This window comes from Spermophilus citellus (genome assembly GCF_964194105.1).
Source record: "Spermophilus citellus genome assembly, chromosome: 17".
Classification (NCBI taxonomy): Eukaryota; Metazoa; Chordata; class Mammalia; order Rodentia; family Sciuridae; genus Spermophilus; species Spermophilus citellus.
In genome coordinates this window covers 50118393-50138629 of record NC_138199.1, presented here as the reverse complement: position 1 = coordinate 50138629, position 20237 = coordinate 50118393, and the positions used below count along the sequence as shown (strand labels likewise).

The window sequence follows — 20237 nt, the reverse complement described above, 5'->3', positions numbered from 1 at the left end:
ATCCGAGCCTGAAATAGCCAGGTCACTGAGGCAAAACTGATGTGGGGACCAAGACCTGTCTCTCACCCTGGTAGCCTCCTCTCTTGTGTTCTTTCAGCTTTTACAGCTTCCAACTACACAAACAGAAGCCCCTGGGTGTGGGGTGGGGGGAGGTTGGAGAGGATTAGAATTCAGTGAAACAGCTGATTAAAAAAAAGAATCAATCAGTTTCAATAGACTAATAATTGCTACATTGTTAATTAAATAAGGATTTTTAATCAGTTTAAGTCACTTTATATTTTCTTCTAAAACTAAAACTAAGTGGTTTCAGCTAAAATTTGGGCTATATTTTTATTATACTGTTTTAAATGGAAGAGTCAATCTAAAAGTGAACTGAACTCAAATTATTATTATTTTTTAATTGTTTCTTTTTAACTCTAGGACAGTAATTGGTGGGCTGCTATTTGCAGGTCTACATGGAGTGGGTTTTTTTTTTTTTTTTTTTTGGTGGGGTGTAACTTGCCTTTGGTTTAGGAAGAAAGAGATATAGTAGGAGATGTGTTTTCCCTGGGGAGAAAAATCTGAGAGGTGTTTTTATCAACACCTAAAGATTTAAACAAAATGAATGAAACAGCACTTAAAGTTCCTGGGAACTAGGATGCTCTCCTTAGGGCATCTTCTTTGTTTCCCAATGCAACGGGGGGGGGGGGGGGAGAGTTAAGTAGATTGGAGCAACTATTTAGGAAAAGGCCAAGGAGATGTCTGTAGCCCTTTCAAAAATTCACACACATCACCAAGAAAAGTCCCCAGGCAAACAGACCCATATTTTCTGGCCAAGAGAGCTCCCATCTCTGCCTACCCCCACCCCCGGACTAATTTTTCTGAATACTCTTTGCTTTTCATTCTGAAAGTGTTTATTGAGTGCCTACTATGTGGTAGGCACCATTTTTCAGCTAATTGGTTTTGTTTGTTTTGAAATTATGTTTGTGATCAAGAGCTGACTAAACATTAAGAATCGGGATCCAACGGGGAGGGTCCGAGGAGGTGTGGGAGCTGAGACACAGAAGTCTCCCACCTTCTTGGACAGAAAACATTCTTTTCTACACAGCAACCAACAGCTTATAGTATTTTTGTCCTAATTGCTTCAAGGGAAGAAAAATTCCACAAAAATAAAATTTCGACAAACACGTGTCTGGCTAGAACAAAACGCTTATTTGGGAGGGTGGGTTCTGAAGGTGGTGAAGGAGATAGAGAAACCGAGTTGGAAGCAGTCCTCCGCCCACGTCCCACCCCCATTTCTTTTCAGCGCGCAGGGAAAAATGGGAGGGGGACAAAGGTGCTGGATGTTGTCTTTCAACTCCCGACTTTTGAGCCGCATAAAATCATCCGGCAGAAGGGCGGGGGACCGAAGTGCGAGTTGGCTCACTGACCCTGCAAACGAAAAATAATAACAATAAAAAAATTCAAGGCATTCATATCTGTGTAGTCAACACGTGTTACACAGTCGGCCCGGGCTGCAGGCGACTGAGACAATGGGGTCGGGACGGGGAAACGAGAGTGACCCCCTTCCTCACCTGTCCTCACAGCATGCCTGCCCCAAACAGAATTATTCTCCCTCCTGCAAATCTGAGTAAGACCCAGCACCCGCCCAGTTCAGGGGACTCCGGCATTCCTGGGGGTCGACGCCCCTCTTCTACAGATTGGATGGATGAGGGGATACTGGGGATCCCCCGGCAGGGCTCTCCGTCACCCCCTGGGGCCATCCCTATTCCCGATGCTAGAAACTCCTCAGCCTCCCTCGCCGCCTTGCCGGGGATCCCCGGTTTGCGCGTGCAGCGCGCGTCCCGCGCTCCTCTGAGTATCCGGGACTCCGAAGCGCGCCGCGAGCTGCCCCCTCCCCCACCACCCAGACCGGGTGCGACCGCCCACGTGTCGCCCCTTGCCCAGTCGGGTCTTTCCCTCCGGCTCCAGGAGACTAAGGATCCGGAACGAGTTGGTCAAAGCCGAGGAAGGGGATCAGGGCGGATCCGCTTTACCCTCCCCTAGAACAGACGGGGGAGGGGCCGCCGCCCCCTCCCCTAAGCTCCCACCCCTCGCTTCCCCGAGCGCGGAGCGGAAATTACGCCCTCCCCCCGCGGGTCCGACCTGGGGACGTAGGCGGGGCTTCGAGCTCGGCCCCGGCCCTCCGCCCCTCTCCCGCCTTCAAGAATTCTGCACCCCAAACAAAGTTCGGAGACCCAAACCCTCCGCTAAGAGAGCTGTTCTTGTTGTCCGGAATGGAGCGGGCGCCGGGTACTCCACCTGTCTGCCCCTGCTTTAGGGAGGGAAAAGGGGACCATTTGAATCTTCACCCGGTCCTCCTCGAAGACCTCCCCCTTTGGATGGCTCGTGTTAGCCCAAGCGACCACCCCTCTACCTTCTCTCACCCTGCCTCGCTCCTGGGGTCATTTCGGGCTGCGGTTTTCCCCAGAACCCCAGAATGTTACTGTAACAGCTGGATTGGGGTTGTAGGCCACTCATTCTTTCGTGGGGATCCTGAAGCACGATTTCCTGCGATCTGTCGTTCCCAACCACGATCCCCAATGTTCCCAGGTTCCCAGTGCCGCGCTTGCAAAATCCCCCAGTCCTAGACCCCCGGAGACAGTGGGTTGGTCGGGAAACGTGGAGATCCCTACTTAAATATCAAGGGAAAAGGCGCCTTTTTAAATCGCTGGCTCGTGCGACCCCCTCCTGAAGACCCCAGAGTCCTTGGCTTCTCTTTGTCTATCTCGGCCGTCCCCCGCCTGTCAGTCGCTAGCAGTTAACCCGGGTGGGGTGGGCAACCCAGCCACCCAAAACGAATAAAAAATTACCGTACATTTTACTCTTAGAAGAGATTTGGAGCTGGACCCCCTACCCCAGTTCTGCCCGGGGTAGGGGGAGGGGTGGGGGCGGGGCGCTTCTCCAGGGGCCAGGTTTTTGCAAAAGGGGAGGGGGCGAAGAGACCTTAGAGGACTCCGCACCCAACGTCCCACTTTACCCTGGGGGTGAGTTGAATGACCCCTCCCTCCAAGAAGAAAGGTTGTTGGGTTTGGCGGATTTGGAGGTCCCAGAAGCCCTGCGGCGTCGGGGGTCTTCCCCTGCAGGGTGGGTGGGGGCTGTCACCACGTGGCTTAGCCTTTTTTTTTCCGCTCCATTTTTTTTTCAAGTCGATTTTATTTAGAGGCGGCGCCAGGGCGGCCGTGGAGAAACGTGACACACCAGCCCGCTCGGAGGGGTTTCGGACCGAAGGGAAGCATCCGCGCTGCGTCGTCCGTCTCCTAGCGCACCACGGGCACTTCTCTCCAGCTTTCCCCGAACTCTCCGGCGATCTCCGCGCACCCTCAGGCCGCCCTTCCTGCCCTGGGCTCCGGACAACTTCTGGAGTGGGGTGCAAAGAAAGTTTGCGGCTCCTGCCGCCAGCCTCCCCGCCTCTGGGCCTAGGAGGTTTACCGCCAGCGCCTGCCCGTACGGCCTTACCCGGACCGCGTCCTGCCCCGACATCGCAACCATGAACAAGCTTTACATCGGTAACCTCAACGAGAGCGTGACCCCCGCGGACTTGGAGAAAGTATTTGCGGAGCACAAGATCTCCTACAGCGGCCAGTTCTTGGTCAAATCCGGCTACGCTTTCGTGGACTGCCCCGACGAGCACTGGGCGATGAAGGCCATCGAAACTTTCTCGGGTAAGAGCGTAGCCACCTCCCCGGAAAAAACACATCGAAATCCGGAACAACGGGGACCCTCACCTCCTCTTTCCTTGCCTGCTAACTCTACTCTTCCCTGGGCCTGTGGGGCTCGACTTAAGTACCCGCACTCTACCGACCTCCGACGCCCCCATCCCTTCACCCAACCACACCCCGGAGCAGAAACATTAGGGATTTCCTTGCCCCTCTTCCAGCCGGAGATGCGAAGATGGGGAGGGGGATCCCTTTACTCCCCACCGACGGGGCGGGAGCCCCTGTTCGCGGTAGTGGGGGTGGTGGCTTTAGGGGCTCAAACGACCCAGTCTGGGCGTTATTTCCACGGCCAGCCCCTCCCTCTGCGTCGCTGGATGGCCCCCCAACTTGAACACCCCCAGCTCCCATTCCTCAATCCTGGGCCTTTCCAGTCGTGAGGGGGGTCCCCACACCGTCTCGGGTTTCCCCCTCTTTGGGTGGGAACTGCAGCCCTCGGGCAGGGCATGGGAGGAAGGGGCTCCCGTCTCCCGCGCAGGGCTTGGGGCTTGAGCCATTTTGATTTGAAAGTGGGGCGTGAGCGGGGTGGCGCGGCGGCGGCGGCGGCGCCGGGTCGCCATGCTGCTTCCCGAGTCGCCGAGGCTGGGCCAAGAGGCGCGCGCTGTGGCCGCAAGGGACCCTCCCCGCGGGGCCCCGCTTGTCTCCTTCAGGTTCTCTGCTTGCGGACCAGCCCCGACAGGTGACGACCCACCGCCTGAAGCCCTTCTCCCATGCCTCAAAAGAAAATTAAAGTTTCATTCTGGTCCCCACCCCCCCACCCCCATTACGGGAAACGGGGAGCCCTTTTCTCCTGGCACCTACTCCCCACATCTGGGAGCCATGGAGGCAGCACTCTTCACACAAATGCCCTCGCACATTTCCGGAATCAAGCTCTCCGAACGACCCTCTCAAATAGCTTTTGTGATTAAGCAAAACAGATTAAAAATTAAGAAAACATAACGAATTTATAGATTCCACCATTCCAAGTCCAATCTTTTCCCATTGGATTGCGGAAGCCACTGCCTAGATTGCTATGTAGATCTCAAATCCCAGTAACTTTTGAAATACCTAAGTGTGTGTCCTCCACCCGCACCCCCACTTCACTCTAATGTTCAGGTCTCTTTTTTTTTAATCTTTAGGCAAAGTCGAATTGCAAGGAAAACGCCTGGAGATTGAACACTCCGTTCCCAAAAAACAAAGGTAGGGAAGAATTCTAATGGGGGGCCGAGAGACAGTTCAGGGGTTCATAAATGTTTCCAGTGGAAAACCATTACTAGCCTTCCCACCCCCAACTCCGGATGTTGGGGGCTGGGAGGGAAGATAGGCCAAGATCTTGTAATGGGTGGTTTACAGCTTGTTTTTTAAAAAAGTTGGGGCTGGGGGTGAGCTAAAGATGTTACTTGTAGAAATAAAGGGGGAAAAATCAATAGGGGGAAAAACCTTGTGGAGTTTGTTCAAAGTGTGGGGCCATGTTTGTTGGGAAGCTTGAAATCTGTGAAGAGTTTAGATTCATGGCGAAGGCGATTTCTACAACTTCCTAGCAGGCCTCATTTTCTGTTTTTTTCTCACCTTCCCACACCATAATTCTTAAGTGGATTGGGGTATGTCTTTTCTACTCCCTAGGGGATGTGGAATGAGCCTCTCCTACTCTCCCCCCAAGAATCCTCTTATGCTTGTGCTTTACTTATATTTCTGTAAGAGGCAAAAACATTTTTTTTCCCATAGACCCCCTCCCACAGTCCCTCAGATCTTAGATCGCCTTTCTCCCCAACTGGATTTTTCACAGAATATGCTTTGGCTGTACTATCCTTTTCGAGCCCCCCCACCCCCACTCCTTCAGCCCATTGTTACAAGGGGACCATCTGGGGTGAGAGCTTTGTGTTAAGGCTGTGAGCTGGGGCTCTTTGGAGGGTCTAGAACTCCGTGGATGAATGGTTGTGTGTGTTGTGGTGTGTCCCAGTACCCACTATCCCCTCTCGCCAGCAAAATGGGGTATCTCTTGAAGTGCTTTATAAAAATTCATGGTGAATTTCAGACATTTCCAATTCTGAAATTGTATGTTGCACTCTGGCTGGGAGTGTAGGGCAGTCTTTCTACTTTTCTCACATCAGACTTTAAACATATTGACAGTACAGAGTTTTCTCTTGTGTGGTTGGTTGGAAGCAACCCCCAGTAAATCTTTATTCCCCCCAACCTCCATTTCAAAACTGGAAGTTTGCATAGTCTCTGGACTTTTCCTGGGTAAGAGAAGGCAAGAGGGTGGCTGGTTGTTTTTTTGGGGGGGGGTAGTTCAAGGATCTAGAAAGTTTAATGGGAGAATCTGTGCATTGGTTTAGCTTAAGATATTTTACCTGCAACTATTATATTTATAGATGATCAATATGGCTTGTTACTGTGTTAGTACAGCTTGTGATTTATCCTCAAATGCTTGAAATACTGTTATTGGGAGGGCAATTACAGTTAGGAGTAAAGAGGCAATAAAATTGGAAGAAGTCTCAATATTTTGAAACTTTCTGAATATGAGAATAAGATGCAAACACATAGACACTAGCAGATTTATTGATTATGGATATTTGAATTGAAAGCTTAATATTGCTGAGAAATATCTCTAATGACTGGGATTTTGAAATATGGACCTTTTTTTTTTTTTTTTTGCTAGAGGATGCTTTACATTTTAAAGAGAATGAAGTGAAAAGCTTGAAATAGCAAAATGTGATGAAATGGAACTCAAAACATTTATATTTTAATTTTCATGGTGCCCTATATTTATGGATCTTTTTTCTCAAGCCATCTGCTTGCTTTTATTTCTAGGCTCCTTCTTGTTCCCTCCAAAATGCATTGCTAAGGGCTCTTTGAGTTGGAATGGGGAGGGGGTTTGTGAGAAGACTGGGTAAAAATCTGCCTTTCCATACCCATATTCAATTAGATCTTTTGTGTGTTCTCCCCCTTTCTGAAATAATTTTTGAGTCCAAACATTGAGACAATTGTCTTTTTGGGGGGTTGGGGGGGAAAGTGGTGGTGAGAGGGATTTCATTTTTTTTAGCATGAATCAATTTTTGAAGTCCCAGATTTTAAAAAAGTTTGTTTTCATGAAGTCAGTGTGCTTTCTCATTTTCTGTTCTTTGAGGAAGCATGTTGTGGTATGTGTCTTTAGTCTGAAAGTATTCCTTCATTTGGGTTGGTTACTGACTTTCAATCTCAGTACAGAAGAGAAACTAATTATGACATTCTAAGCAAAATGAACAACTGCACATATATACTATGGATACATATGTATACATATGTGTACATACACTTGTTTTTATTATCTAAGATAAAGTGTTTTCTCAGATAACACTCAGTACTAAATGAATTATGATTTAAATTTCTGAGACTCATAAAACCCCAACAACTTAAATGTACCTCTGTGTGCAGGTTTTAAAGAAGAGGAAGTCAAACAAAAAATGTGCTATAGAAGTTATAACTGAGCAGTTTTGATTTTTGTGTTGATATTTTGTATTTACGTTGAATCTTTTTCATGTAATTTAAACACTATCTTAAACTGAAAAGAGCAATTAATTTGAATTTTATAAAAAATGACATTAAGTTTCTCTGCCCTCTTCTCAAACCCTTGTTTTGCCTGTATTGGGATTTGGTTAACAATTTTGGCTTTTTGTTGAATTTTGATATATATTTGCTGTCAAATGTTAGTACAAAAATAGAAAAACCCAAGACACTTAAAAAATAGTTGTGGAGAGTTTGTGTATGTGTTTTCTTTTGAGAGACATGAAAGAAGTTGAGGTGAAGGGCTACAATCTTAATGAGACTTGTTTACTTCAGGAAATTATTTTTTGAGGGAATTCAACTTTTGTTCTTGCCACTATTTATATGCCTTTTCCTATAGGACTGTGACCTAAGGATGGCATATTTACTGTCAACTGGTGTCATAAAAATGAAAGGTGTAACTGTTAAAAAAAAAAGATGCACAGTGTTTTTTAAGGTGAAATATATTGAAATTAAATAGTCCTAATTTGGCTTCTTTAGTCAGGTTAATGTTTCTTTCCTAATTTTTAACTATTAAAATGAATATTAGTCTCATACCCATTCATAAAAGCATGGTAACCCTCAATGTGTTGTAATTTGTTTCCTATTTTACAGCTGAATTTTCTGATGTTACAGGTTTAAAAATCTGAAGGGTTGTCATGTAAATTGAAAAAAAAAATTAAATTTATTTAATGAATTTTAGAGGCTCTGAAGAAATACTTGGATCGCTGAATGGTCTCAAACTAAAATTTTTACCTTTAGGAATAGTTTCACATTTAATAAAATTAAAACAACAATAACAACATGACAACTTGTAGTTAGGAGCTAAAATGAAAGGAGTTTGCAAGATACAAGAGCAGGATTAAATTTTTATTCCATGCACTTTTATTTTAATGATTGTAATGTGAGTTAGCCTTCAAATCAAAAAGAAAGTTAACAACTTATAGGGGAAAAATATATGTGTCTAATATTCAACAAGTTTAAAACTGAAACAATTTGATTCTTTTAGTAAAAAGGTTTCCGATTAGGTTCTGGTTTTCTTTCTTTCAATAAATGAGTCTTAAATTTTTCTGCACTACTGGAGTAAAGGTGGAAATTGGGTTCTCCCTCATTTTAAATTTCCTCCTAGAAATTAACTCAGTTTATGAATGTGTAGTTTTTCTTTTGCTAGAAAAATCCTTAGTGTGTTAGTTGCTCAGTATTTCAAGATGAGACATTCCTAAGAACAGTGGTATTTGATTGTCTCTTGGAAGTTTCCATAACCCTTGATTTTCTGACCCAAATTAGAAAGATGATATTTTACTCTGATGGTTTCTCAGATGGAGGACTGTAGTAATGAAGGGAAAGAATTGCAATTCCCATTATTAACTTATTCAGAGTTAACTACTCCAAATGTGTAGGTATGACACAGCTCTTGGTGGTAAAAGTAAAACATTCTTTCTTATAATCATGTTTCAGAGATTAAATATAACATTAGCAATGGGAAGAATCTTGATTCAAAGTTTCTGAGATTTCTAATCTTCTAAAATTACTTTAACATATATCATTTTAATCTGTTCTATGTGTGTGGGTTCTTTTAAGACTTAAAAGGTTATTCTATATTTTAATGGGTAAGAGCTAGTTGATAAAGATAGTATTGAGGTAGACTAGTGAGTATAGGCTTTAAATTTTTTTAAATCTTAGATTTCGTTTTATTGAGTGCAAAGGGGGAGACAAAGCAAATGATATTTTTAGAAATTTTAGAGATTTTTGAGTTGAAGAAATTATTGATCATCTCTGTTAGTGGTGGTGTCTTAGAGTAAAAAAATGAACCAAAGGAAAAGTTTGAGGAACTCATTTTTCTAACTGTTAGAATTTAAAATTAAATTAAAATTCAGTCTTTTTTACTCCCCATCCTTTTAAAAAATTTTTTAAATGTGGCTAATGTCTTCTCCAAAATTCAAAATTAAATTTTGTGATGGGGTGTTGTAGGGGCGGGAGCTGAAGAAAGAAATAGACAGACCTACTGCCCGGCAGACACTGAGGATGGGGTGCATTACCCCCTCGCCTCCAGAGGAGCTGCTGGAGGCTCCCAGACACCAGGTTCAGGAGACCCTGGTTGATTGATTTAGCGCAGGGAAAGGCTTTTTGCTTTTGGGGTTGACTGCTTTCCCTTCCCCTTTAAAATAAAAAACAGGGAAAGGATAGTGGCAGCGGCGCTGGAGGGCTTCCTGGAGATCTCCCGCCGCCCGCGCTCCTTGCCCTAACCCTTCTCCGCCCATCCCAGCAACTGCCCCAGCCCCGCAATCGCGGTCGGCTTGGCTGAGGGGCCTCCCGCCTTGCCTTCCTCCCGGGCAGAGGACATCTTTGAGGACTTGCTTCCCACGGCCCGCCAGGCTCCAGTGTGCCTTAGCCTTTGGCACCCTCCGAGCCCAAACCTTGCCGGGACTTCCCCAAGTCCTGCTGCAGGGGTATAGACCCCTTCGGAGACTTTTCTTTCATTCTAAGGCAAGAGGCCAGGAGTTCATTGTGAAGTGAAAAAGAGGCAGAGGACAGAGGAATTGAGTGGGTAAAGGAGCACAAAAGTGGAAGAAAATGGAGATGAAGGTAGTTGCTGTTGTGTCTGGGTACCAGAGAGGTCTCTAGACATGGGGAATCAAACTTTTAAGAGTTAACAGTCGTCAATTCAAATAATTTAATTAAAAAAATTATTTCTGGTACTGGGGATTGAACCCAAGAGTGCTTTACTGCTGAACTATATCCCTAGCCCTTTCTTACTTTTTCAAGACAGGGTTTCCATAAGTTGCTGAGGCTGGCTTTAAACTTGTGATTCCCTTGCCTCAGCCTCCCAAGTCTGCAGGCAGATAATCTGTCCTGAACACTGACTGAAGCAATAATACAGGGAGTAATAGTAATGAAAGTTTTTGTGTAACAGTTCAAAGTGTGGTTAACATGTTAGGGTAGAGCAAGGTTGTTTTTTTTTTTTTTTTTTTTTTGGTCAGTACTGACTGTATTTCAAGCTGTCATGGCTGGGTATTGGGAAGAGTTTTCGATTAGTAATAATCATACCTGGGATAAACCTCATCAGCTACGATACTGCCACTGCACAAAGCTTAGAGTGAGTTTTAACCTTAAGCACTGCTTATATAAAATGAGTGTGGATTTTGAACAAATCAGGGGGAAAAGTTGTCCTGGACCTCATCATCTAGAAATTGGAGAAAACATGATTGCAATGCCTGTCCTCCAGTTGGTCACCGGTGAGGCTTTGAGGATTTTACTCGGTGTCTCAGCCGCATTCTCAAACTCATGTTGGACTTAATGTTATTAGAAAAAAAAACTTGCTCCTACCCACTTCCACTTTTCCTCCCCAAAGAAAGGAATTTCAAAAAAACATACACCCAAGAAAATGCACACCTGATTGGTTATTGATAAAGCTTGATTTGGTTAGAAATGATCCTATAAGTGAACATGGTTGCAAGTATGGACTGCCATCAGGAAGATGTTCAGTAACTGTTCTTTCTAGTAAAAAAATTTTTTTGAGGCTTTGATCAAGGGGGAATATTTACTTGTTAATAGGTTAGAAAGGGTGATTCTGGTTTTGAAGTGTTGTATAGCCAGCTTTGTAAGACTTGTTTTCTACCTTTACAGAACTACAGTAGATTTGCAGTAAATAGAACAGCCTAGAACAGAGCTATTACTCTAAACACAAACCGCTAATAATAAAATGTTGGTAATGGGGCTGAGGTAGGGGCTCAGCAGCAGAGTGCTTGCCTCACACCTGTGAGGCGCTGGGATCCTCAGCATTACAAAAAATAAACAAGATAAAGGTATTATGTCCATCTACAACTAAAAAAATTATATAAAAATGTTGGTTATGGTTAAACCATGATGAAAAGTAGGAGGTTATTTTTCTTTCTTTCTTCTTCTTCTTTTTTTTTGGTACCGGAGATTGAACTTAGGGGTTCAATCTCCACTTAGGGAACCAGGACCACTTAGGGAACTTAGATTGGACCACTGAGACACCCCCCACCCCCCCGCAGCCCTATTTTTATATATTTTTTTAGAGACAGGGTCTCACTGAGTTGCTTAGCACCTTGCTGTTGCTGAGGCTGGCTTTGAACTCAGGATCCTCCTGCCTCAGCATCCTTAGCTGCTGGGATTACATGCATGCGCCACCATGCCCAGCTCGTTACAGCCCCCCTTTTTTTTTAATATTTCTGATTTTGGGGCTGGGGATGTGGCTCAAGCGGTAGCGCGCTCGCCTGGCATACGTACGGCTCCGGGTTCGATCCTCGGCACCACATACAAATAAAGATGTTGTGTCCGCAGAAAACTAAAATAAATATAAAAAAAAAAAATTCTGATTTTGAGACAGGATCTCACTAAATTGCTGAGGCTGACCTTGAATTTGAAATCCTCCTACCCCAGCTTCACAAGTTGCTGGGGTTACAGGAGTGTGCCCTGGACTATATGATTTTAATATAGTATAAAAACCTCATTGCTCTACCCTGAGATCTAACTGTGCAGACAAACACCATGAAAAGTGCAGTCCTGTTGCAGAGGTCTAGCTCCCAGCAGCAGTGTGCTAGCCATTAGTAAACTGCTTTTGAATGAAATACAGAGCAAACAGCAGGATGATTAAACGAATTTTTGGCTGGACTGTCCAGATATCAAGACTCCTTGGGACAAATCTTGTTAGACAAGGGGCATTTTGGTAACTGGAAGGCATATAAGGGACGGTCTGATAAGAGATGGCTGGGAATTTTGCTCAGTTTGGACTAGGGTTGTGGGAGAAGAAAATAACAGCAGAGGCACAAAAAGTGGGTGAATATTTCAGTGTTCTTTTCTTCTACCATGTTGATTCTTTTTTTTTTTTTTTTGAGAGAGTGAGGGGGGGAGAGAGAAAGAGAGAGAATCTTTAATATTTATTTTTTAGTTCTCGGCGGACACAACATCTTTGGTATGTGGTGCTGAGGATCGAACCTGGGCCACACGCATGCCAGGCGAGCGCGCTACCGCTTGAGCCACATCCCCAGCCCACTACCATGTTGATTCTATGCATTGTAGTTAAACTTCCACATTGTCTTAAGAGGGTTAAGGGGAATATTCAATTTTTTTCATTGCAAATTAAGTTACAAACTATCAAGATATTTTGGCCACTTAATTATTTTTTTTTAAATTTTTAAAATATAAAGAACCTGTGAGCTTATTTGCTTATTTCCTGCATGAATGACGCCACCTCTACATGAGTGGACCAATGTGTGTTAATCAGCACAGGCAGGGTTCAGAAACAGAGATATCAATGGCCAACACCACACCCATGAGGTCTAGAGGAGAGAGGGAGACCTCCAGGGCACACCTGGCTCAACCAGTGGGAGCTCCAAGGTCACTGCCTCCAGCCTAGAGCGAGCTCCCCTCAGTAGGCCGCGGGCTTATTTTGGCCACTTTCAGTAGAAAATCAATGAGTGAAATTTGATTGGACAGTAATTCTTGTTTTTTTTTTTTTTGGAGGGAATATTAGGGATTGAACCCAGAGATGCTTAACCACTGAGCCACATTTCAAACCCACTTTTTAAAATTCATTTTTGAGACAGGGTCTCCCCAAGATTTTGAGGCTGGCTTTGAATTTGAGCTCCTCCTGCCTCAGCCTCCCAAGCCACTGGGATTACAGGCGTGTGCCACCATTAAATTCTTAAGGCTCGGGGCTGGGGATGTGGCTCAAGCGGTAGCGCGCTCGCCTGGCATGCGTGCGGCCCGGGTTCGATCCTCAGCACCACATACCAACAAAGATGTTGTGTCCGCCGAGAACTAAAAAATAAATATTAAAAAAAAATTCTCTCTCTCTCTCACTCTCTCTCCTCTCTCACTCTCTCTTAAAAAAAAAATTCTTAAGGCTCAAGGAGGGCGGAAGCTCTATAATATCAGAGACTTAGGACCACCTTAGATCTCTCATCCTCCATACCTGTACAGGTTTTTTCTCCCAGGATAACTGTATATAAAGTTGTTTTTGTTGTTTATTTGGTTACTTGGCCCTTGTGCGTGCTCAGAAACCAGTGCTCTACCACTGAGCTCTGTTCTTAGTCCCAGGAGATAGTTTTTTAAAAGCAAGAGCTCTACTGCTATAACTGTAAAGTGACCCTAACAGTAATATGCAGTAGCTATTATAATGATCATATTCTTTTGCTTTGGATATTGACTTCATTGCCTCCTGTTTTGTCCAATCTTTGTCCTCAAGCTTTGCAGTTCTCTGCTCTGGCCTGTAGAGCTGAGGGTAATTCCAAGAGAATCAGAAATGGTCAAGTATATTGACATTTGAAAATGGTTCATGAGAGTGTGGCAGTGTGTGGTACATACCAGGCATTGTGTTGGGGTGTTTAAGTATATTTATGTGCATTTGGAGTGTTATTTTATGTAACATGTTGAAGGGGATCTGTGTAGGGTTCCTTTAAAACTATGAACCTGTGCTGAAAGGAAAAGCAAAAGCTATCTTTGGGGAGAGAGAGGAAGCTCACTAGAGAAACCTGGATCATGAGCCTGTCAGTACTGTTGCCCATCAATCTGAGACAGGCTTGGGGAGATGGGGCAAGCATGGTGGGAATCCTAGGTTCTTCATTAGGAGAAATGAGCTTTTTTGATTGTTGATTCTCTGAACCTGGGCCAGGTTCCTAGCTGAAATTTCACATTTTCAACCACTATCAAAGATGCATTAGAAAAGGGACACTGTGGGGGTCCACCTGGATCTGCAAATGTGGAAAGTGTATTAAGAACTGAGTCCTTTTGGGGTTTGAGAGGATACCAGGTGGGAGATGAGTATATTGGATTCTTGGAGGCCCAGGAGGTGAGTTGCTTCCTTCCTTTGCCTTTGTAGAGGCTTTTCCTTTTTCCCTGGTCTGCTATGCTAGTCTGGAAACAGCTCCCAAAGACGATTCAGAACCCAACTTTGTGACCACTTCTCTTTTCAGTCGTTCCTCCTCAAAACACACACCATACCCTGGACATTGTGGGAATATGCATGTGTTCATACCGATGCCCAGGACCCAGCCAGGGATTAATCGAAGCTTCTGTTACTTGGGATGGAGAGGGGGAATGGCCTCCAATACGGATGTGGTTTCTGGCCCTTTAACAGGCTTGTGACTTTAATCAGTTACTATAAAGGGTTTTACAATTAGTTTATTCAGAGTGATGTATGTTGCATTTGGGATTGCTTGGGGCTCGTCAACTTCCCATTAGTTTCTCTTGAGAAAGAGAAAATGAGGGGAGACAGGAACTGAAATGGGGATTGCTGGGTAAAAGAAACTTTTTGAGGCTGTCTATTCAACGTTAGAATATTTATTCTACTTACTTTTCAAGGTCTGTAAGTTGGTTGGGAGGAGAAGTCCAAATGTAATAGACACCAGTTGTTTGGGCAGGATTTGGAGATGGAGCCCTAAATTAAAGGGCAAAGATGTTCTTCACAGAGCTGTGGCTGCTGGTGTCTGCAGCCAGTGTATTCTGAGCAAGGACTGGCTGTACTAGGATGGTAACTGGAGGCAGCAGGAAGGGGTGCCCTGTGCCCTGTGTTTGTGCACACTTGTTATCCTAGCATCTTGCATGTGCTAGGTAAGCACTCTACCACTCAGCTACATCCCTGGCTCTTTTTATTTCTTATTTTGAGAGAGGGTCTTGCTAGGTTGTCCCAGTTGGCCTTGAACTTGTGATCTCCAGTCTCAGCTTCCCGAGTGGTATTGCAGGTCTGGGCCACAGCACCCAGCCAGTATTCACTCTTAAGTGTCCATTTAGGAACTTTTTATTTCACATGGAGAAAAGGAAGATCTAGCTGTCAGAAGCTGCTGCTGGCTTTTTGGAAATAGAGTGGAGGGAGTCCTGGGCTCTGGAGGCCAGGGAGAATGATCTTCATAAAGCCGTATCTCGGAAAGATGATCTTTGTTTCACTTTCTACCCTTGCCTTTTTCTCTGGCCATCTTAAATGAGTAGTTTCCTTTCAACTTCTGACTAGAAGAGGAATGCCACCAATCTAGTTCAAGCTCCTTCTCTCCTCTTCAAAGAAAAAAAAAAAGTCAGCATCTTTTGCCTGGTCGGGGTCTTCGGAGTGCATTTGCTACTCAACCATTGGCTATTAAATAATATTAAAAAAATTACAACCAAAATCCACATGCGGGCTGGGGTTGTAGCTCAGTGGTAGAGCACTTGCCTGGCACATGTCAGGCACTGGGTTTGATGCTCAGCCCCACATAAAAAATAGATAAGCCATCTATAACTAATAATTTAAAAATGCATGTGAGGAAATTTTGTGAGGCGCAGTGGTGCAAACTCAGAAGTCAATTCTAAGGTAGCTGAGTAAGGAGGATCATGAGTTCAAAGCCAAGCTCAGCAAGACATGGCATAGTTATTCAACAGAAAAAAAAATGATTACTAATACTATTCAATGCACTTGTCTGATACCTTGTATTTAATAAAAGAAAAAAAAAGACAAGGCATAGTAAGACCCTGTCTCTAAATAAAATATATATTTTTAAAAGGGCTAGGGGGATGTGGCTGAGTGGTTAAATGCCCTTGGGTTCAATCCCTATACCAAACAACAAAAACAAAACCCCACAGAAAACAAACCTATAGGCATCCTCGAAGATGGTACTTTGTGATGACTTGCATATTGCTGCAAATATTGATACCTCTAATCATCCACGAGCATATGCATTTGTCCACTTTTGCTTATCTGTTTGGAATCTACTATGTATGACATTCCCTTTGCTACATACTAGAAATACACAGGGAATAAGTGACCTTGGTCTTACAATGGATGTGAAAAGAACTATAATTTATCAAGTACTTTTTTTTCCTTTGCCATTTTTTTTTTTCTTTTGAAATGGGAATCTTGCAATGTTACTCGCCCACATTGGTCTTGAACTCTTGGGCTCAGGTGATCCTTCAGCCTCAGTCTCTAGTAACTGGGACAACAGGCTTGCATCATTGCACCTCACAAACAAATCACTATTTCAAAACCATTGCTGGTTTTGCTTTTACCCACATGGAAGTGACACTTCATCCTAGACAGTGTTTTTGGTACCAAGGCTTGAACCCAGGGCACTTAACCCCTGAGCCACATCCTCAGCCTTTTTTTTTTTTTTTTTTTTGGTACTAGGGATTGCACTCAGGGGCACTCAACCACTGAGCCACATCCCCAGCCCTATTTTATATTTTATGTAGAGACAGGGAGGGTCTCACTGAGTTGCTTAGGGCCTTACTAAATTCCTGAGGCTGGCTTTGAATTTATGATCCTCCTGCCTCAGCCTCCAGAGCTGCTGGGATTATAAATGTGTGCCACCATGCCCATGCAATGTGGGAATATTTACCTGACCCCCTCCCCTGAATTGAATATTTCAATTATTTAATTTATATTTAGTAGTATTACATCTCCTGTTTTGGGTGGAGAAGGCAGGCATGGGGGTTAAGAGGGAGCCTTCCTGCCCTCCAGTGTTACCAGTTTAGATCCAGGAAAGCTGTGGGACAGCATGGAAGCCTGGGGGATTATAATAATAGGCGTATGCCATCTCAGTACTAAGAGAAGAGGGAGGTGGTAGCTAAACTAGGTTTTGGAGCATAGGCAGAAAAGAGGATTGCATTAAGGAGAGCCTGGGATTGCATTAAGGAGAGCCTGGTGGACAAATGGACAGGGTGGAATTTGTGGCAAAATAATTTATGAGGGTGGGGCAGTATTCAGTAACTTATCTCAGGGATAAGTTATAGGTAGGTAGGGCAGTTGCCCTGTTTATTTACTTCATTCAACATCTGCTTTGCTCCTAAGCACTATGAGAAGCAAGGAAGATCAAAAGATGGTCTTTCTATAATTATAGGAAACTTATATTATCTACTCTAAGAACTGTTATTTCATTGAAGCCATATAAGAACCCCAAAGGCATTATTTTCATAATATAGAATAATATGAAGCCTGGTGGTGCAAGAATGAGTAGGGCTAAATTCAACTCTGGCTAAATTCAACTCTGTCTTTAAGGCTGAGCTCTCTTAGGGGTGGGGCCAGGTGGTCCTCTCACAATGCGAGTTTTCTTTATCATTGTTGGGGGGGGCATAAGCTTTGCAAATATAAATACAAACCCACATGAAATCACACAACTGCTTGCTCTGTGCCTCCTTCCCTTCTCAGTCGTGGGACACTGGCTTTGCATTGCATTTTCCTTTCCCTGTTGGGATTTTTAGGGCATCTCAAGTGAGATAATGGATCCAAGAATTCTCTCCCCTTGTCTGGGCCCCTAAAATTGGAGGGGGATTCTGCTATTGGAGTGTGAGAGCCACAGAGAGGGAGCTGAAGCAAGTGGAGGAAAGACCTGAGTGGGTTGCACGGGCACTTTTCAGTCTCAGCCCAGCCCTGTCTCCCCCCAGCTGTGTCAGTTGTGGTATCTGTTGTCATTGTTTTTTCCCAGGTTTCTGTTTCTTCACCTGGATCCTTGCCATCTCCAGAAACCTCACGAAATAAGCTGAATGAGTATTTTGGGTTCTAAGAAAGAACTTTCACACTTCACAAGGCACCAAGGCACCAAGGCTGGAACTTTTGGCTAATTCCTGCCTCTCCTGTTTTGTTTAGTTTCAACTCTGGGGGAAATAGGAGCTTGGAGAAGAGGGCCAGGATGGAGATGGTTTCCCTCTCTTCTCCCCTGCCCCCCTGCAGGGATAAAGAGGTGACATTTGTTACAGGGATTCCAGAGTCACAAGTCATAGTTGATACAGTATCTTTTTTTTTTTTTTTTTTTTGTACCTAGATTTAACACAAGGGCACTTAAAGACTGAGCCACATGCCCACCCTTTTTGTATATTTTATTTTGAGACAGGGTCTCCCTAAGTTTCTTAGGGCCTCACTGAGTTGCTAAGGCTGGCATTGAACTCACCAGGCTCCTGCCTCAGCCTCCAGAGCGGCTTGGAGATACATGTTGAGCAATAACTCACTTAAAATATTGTGTGGCAAGCAGGAGTAGGCTGCACAATGTAGTGACACTTGCTGGCTAGTGTCACCTCGGGCTAGTCACTTGACCTCTTTTGGACCTGCAGAATTGAAATAATAAATAAATATTCTGCCGTCCTTGGTGCTTGAGGGCCTCAGACCAGCATCTTTTTGTTGATCCAGGTTCATAGAAAGAAAGAGCCGGTAAAGAGGCACTTTGTTAACTTTGAAGTACCATGCCTAGGTGCGTTATTAAACAACATTATGAATTGATGACACTCCAAAAGGGCTGGCAGATAAGGTTATTCTATCTACTCTGCTTGGGAGCCTTCCCGGTTGGCCTTGGGGACCTGGCCTCTCCTGGGAAGGCCCCTAAGTTCAGCGCTCCTCCCTATCCCACTCCCAGGCCCCGGTTCCTGCCTTCTCAGTGGGAGGCCTCCCCAGCCGGGTCTTGCCTCCTCCCGCAGCCCAGCCGAGGTCTCTAAAGAATGCCGCCTCCCGGGCCATTTTCTCCCCTCCAGCCTCTGCGGCCCCACTTCCAGCCTCTTCCCGGCTCCCTACCCCCAACCGGTTCCCACTTAAATGCTTGCAGGCCTGTTTGCAGGCGGAAAGCCCCCTCCCCCCACAGGACCACCTCAGTCACAGCCCTGACCACAGGGAGGTCGGGTCTGGATTTACTAAAGGACCCCGGAGGGGGAGCCTGCCCCGCGCTGGCTGCCTGGCTCACCACTGGGGTCGGATTTCTGCCGGTGGGGAGAGAAAGGGAGAGACTGACACACACAAAGGGCAAAGTCCTGGTCCCCACCCCCACCCAGCAGCCCCTGGCGCAGGTCCCCTCCCCCTCTGGGCCCTGCGCTGGTAGCCTAGGGCCCGCGGGGCCCGCCGACCAGCTTGGAGCTTCTCGGACACCAAGGGTGATTTGGCAGGAGAACATTCTAGATTAACGGGGGGCGGGGCGTTTGGGGGACATCCTTTGCCTCCTCCTGGCGCTCTGCAGCTGAAGCCCACCCAGAGGCTGGGGTGGGAGAGTGAGCGCTCAGCTTTCCCCGGTTAGGTGAGAGGGGCTGGGGGAGGGTCCGCCCCCATGGGGCACAGGCCTGGCCTCTCAGCTGCTCAGACCTTCTCAATTGCGGGCTCACAGGACTCCCCTCCTCCCCCCCAGCTGCTGCCAGCCCTCCCCCACCCTCAGCTGCTGCCGCCCTTCCCAGGCACCTCTTTCTCTTCGTGGCCCAGACTGCTGGGCTTTCCAACCCTCAGGGGGAAGGCTGGGTCGGGCCCAGGTCCTTCAGGCTGCGGGAGCCCTGCGCCTTCTCCTGGCCGAGGGCGTGGAGAACCATCTTGGAAGGCGTTGTCAAACCTGCCGCTCAGAACCCTGAACCAGGAAGAAAAGCAAAAAAAAAAAAAAAAAAAAAAAAAAAAAAAATTTCCTCCTACCCCAAGCCAGGCAGAAATCAGATGGACATCCCTGCCAGAGCTGCTCCACCAGGAAGAAACAGACACCTGGCTTCCTGAAGTGTCCCACCAGCTACAGGTCTCTGTTGGCACCTGGAGGGGAGGCAACCAGAGCTCCTTTCCACTAATAGGATGAATTAAATTGTTACTATTTAATGTACACCAGGACACACTCCCATCCTTATACAGGGAACACTTCTTCCAAACACGAAGTTCATTCTTTTTTTTTTTTTTTTTTTTAAAGAGAGTGAGAGAGGAGAGAGTGAGAGAGGAGAGAGAGAGAGAGAGAGAGAATTTTTAATATTTATTTTTTAGTTCTCGGCGGACACAACATCTTTGTTGGTATGTGGTGCTAAGGATCGAACCCGGGCCGCACGCATGCCAGGCAAGCGCGCTACCACTTGAGCCACATCCCCAGCCCCGAAGTTCATTCTTAAGAGGGTCTTTTTGGCAGGACCAAGTCACCAGTTGCAAAAAATGAGCTGGTTTCCTTTTCCTTTCTTCTGTGATTTCCCCCTCAAAATCCTCACCATGAGCTGTGCTCTCCACACGTACTGCTCCTCCTGAGGAGAGATTCCTCCTCTCCATTTCCAAGGCATCTCCCATGTCACCATCCACTG

The 20237-nt window shown here is 45.6% G+C and overlaps 1 protein-coding gene across 4 annotated transcripts in view; it reads left to right on the top strand.

The window, feature by feature from the left end:
- Positions 1–3508: 3508 nt before the first annotated feature.
- IGF2BP1 (insulin like growth factor 2 mRNA binding protein 1) overlaps positions 3509–20237 on the top strand; it is a gene marked incomplete at both ends in the record, with an annotated part of 39508 nt that continues 22779 nt past the window's right edge. For all 4 annotated transcript variants that reach the window (XM_081271182.1, XM_081271181.1, XM_081271180.1 and 1 more), the window contains 2 exons: positions 3509–3683; positions 4853–4913. In XM_081271182.1, coding sequence (XP_081127308.1) covers positions 3509–3683; positions 4853–4913 — 236 coding nt within the window. The remainder of the gene's footprint in view (positions 3684–4852; positions 4914–20237) is intronic.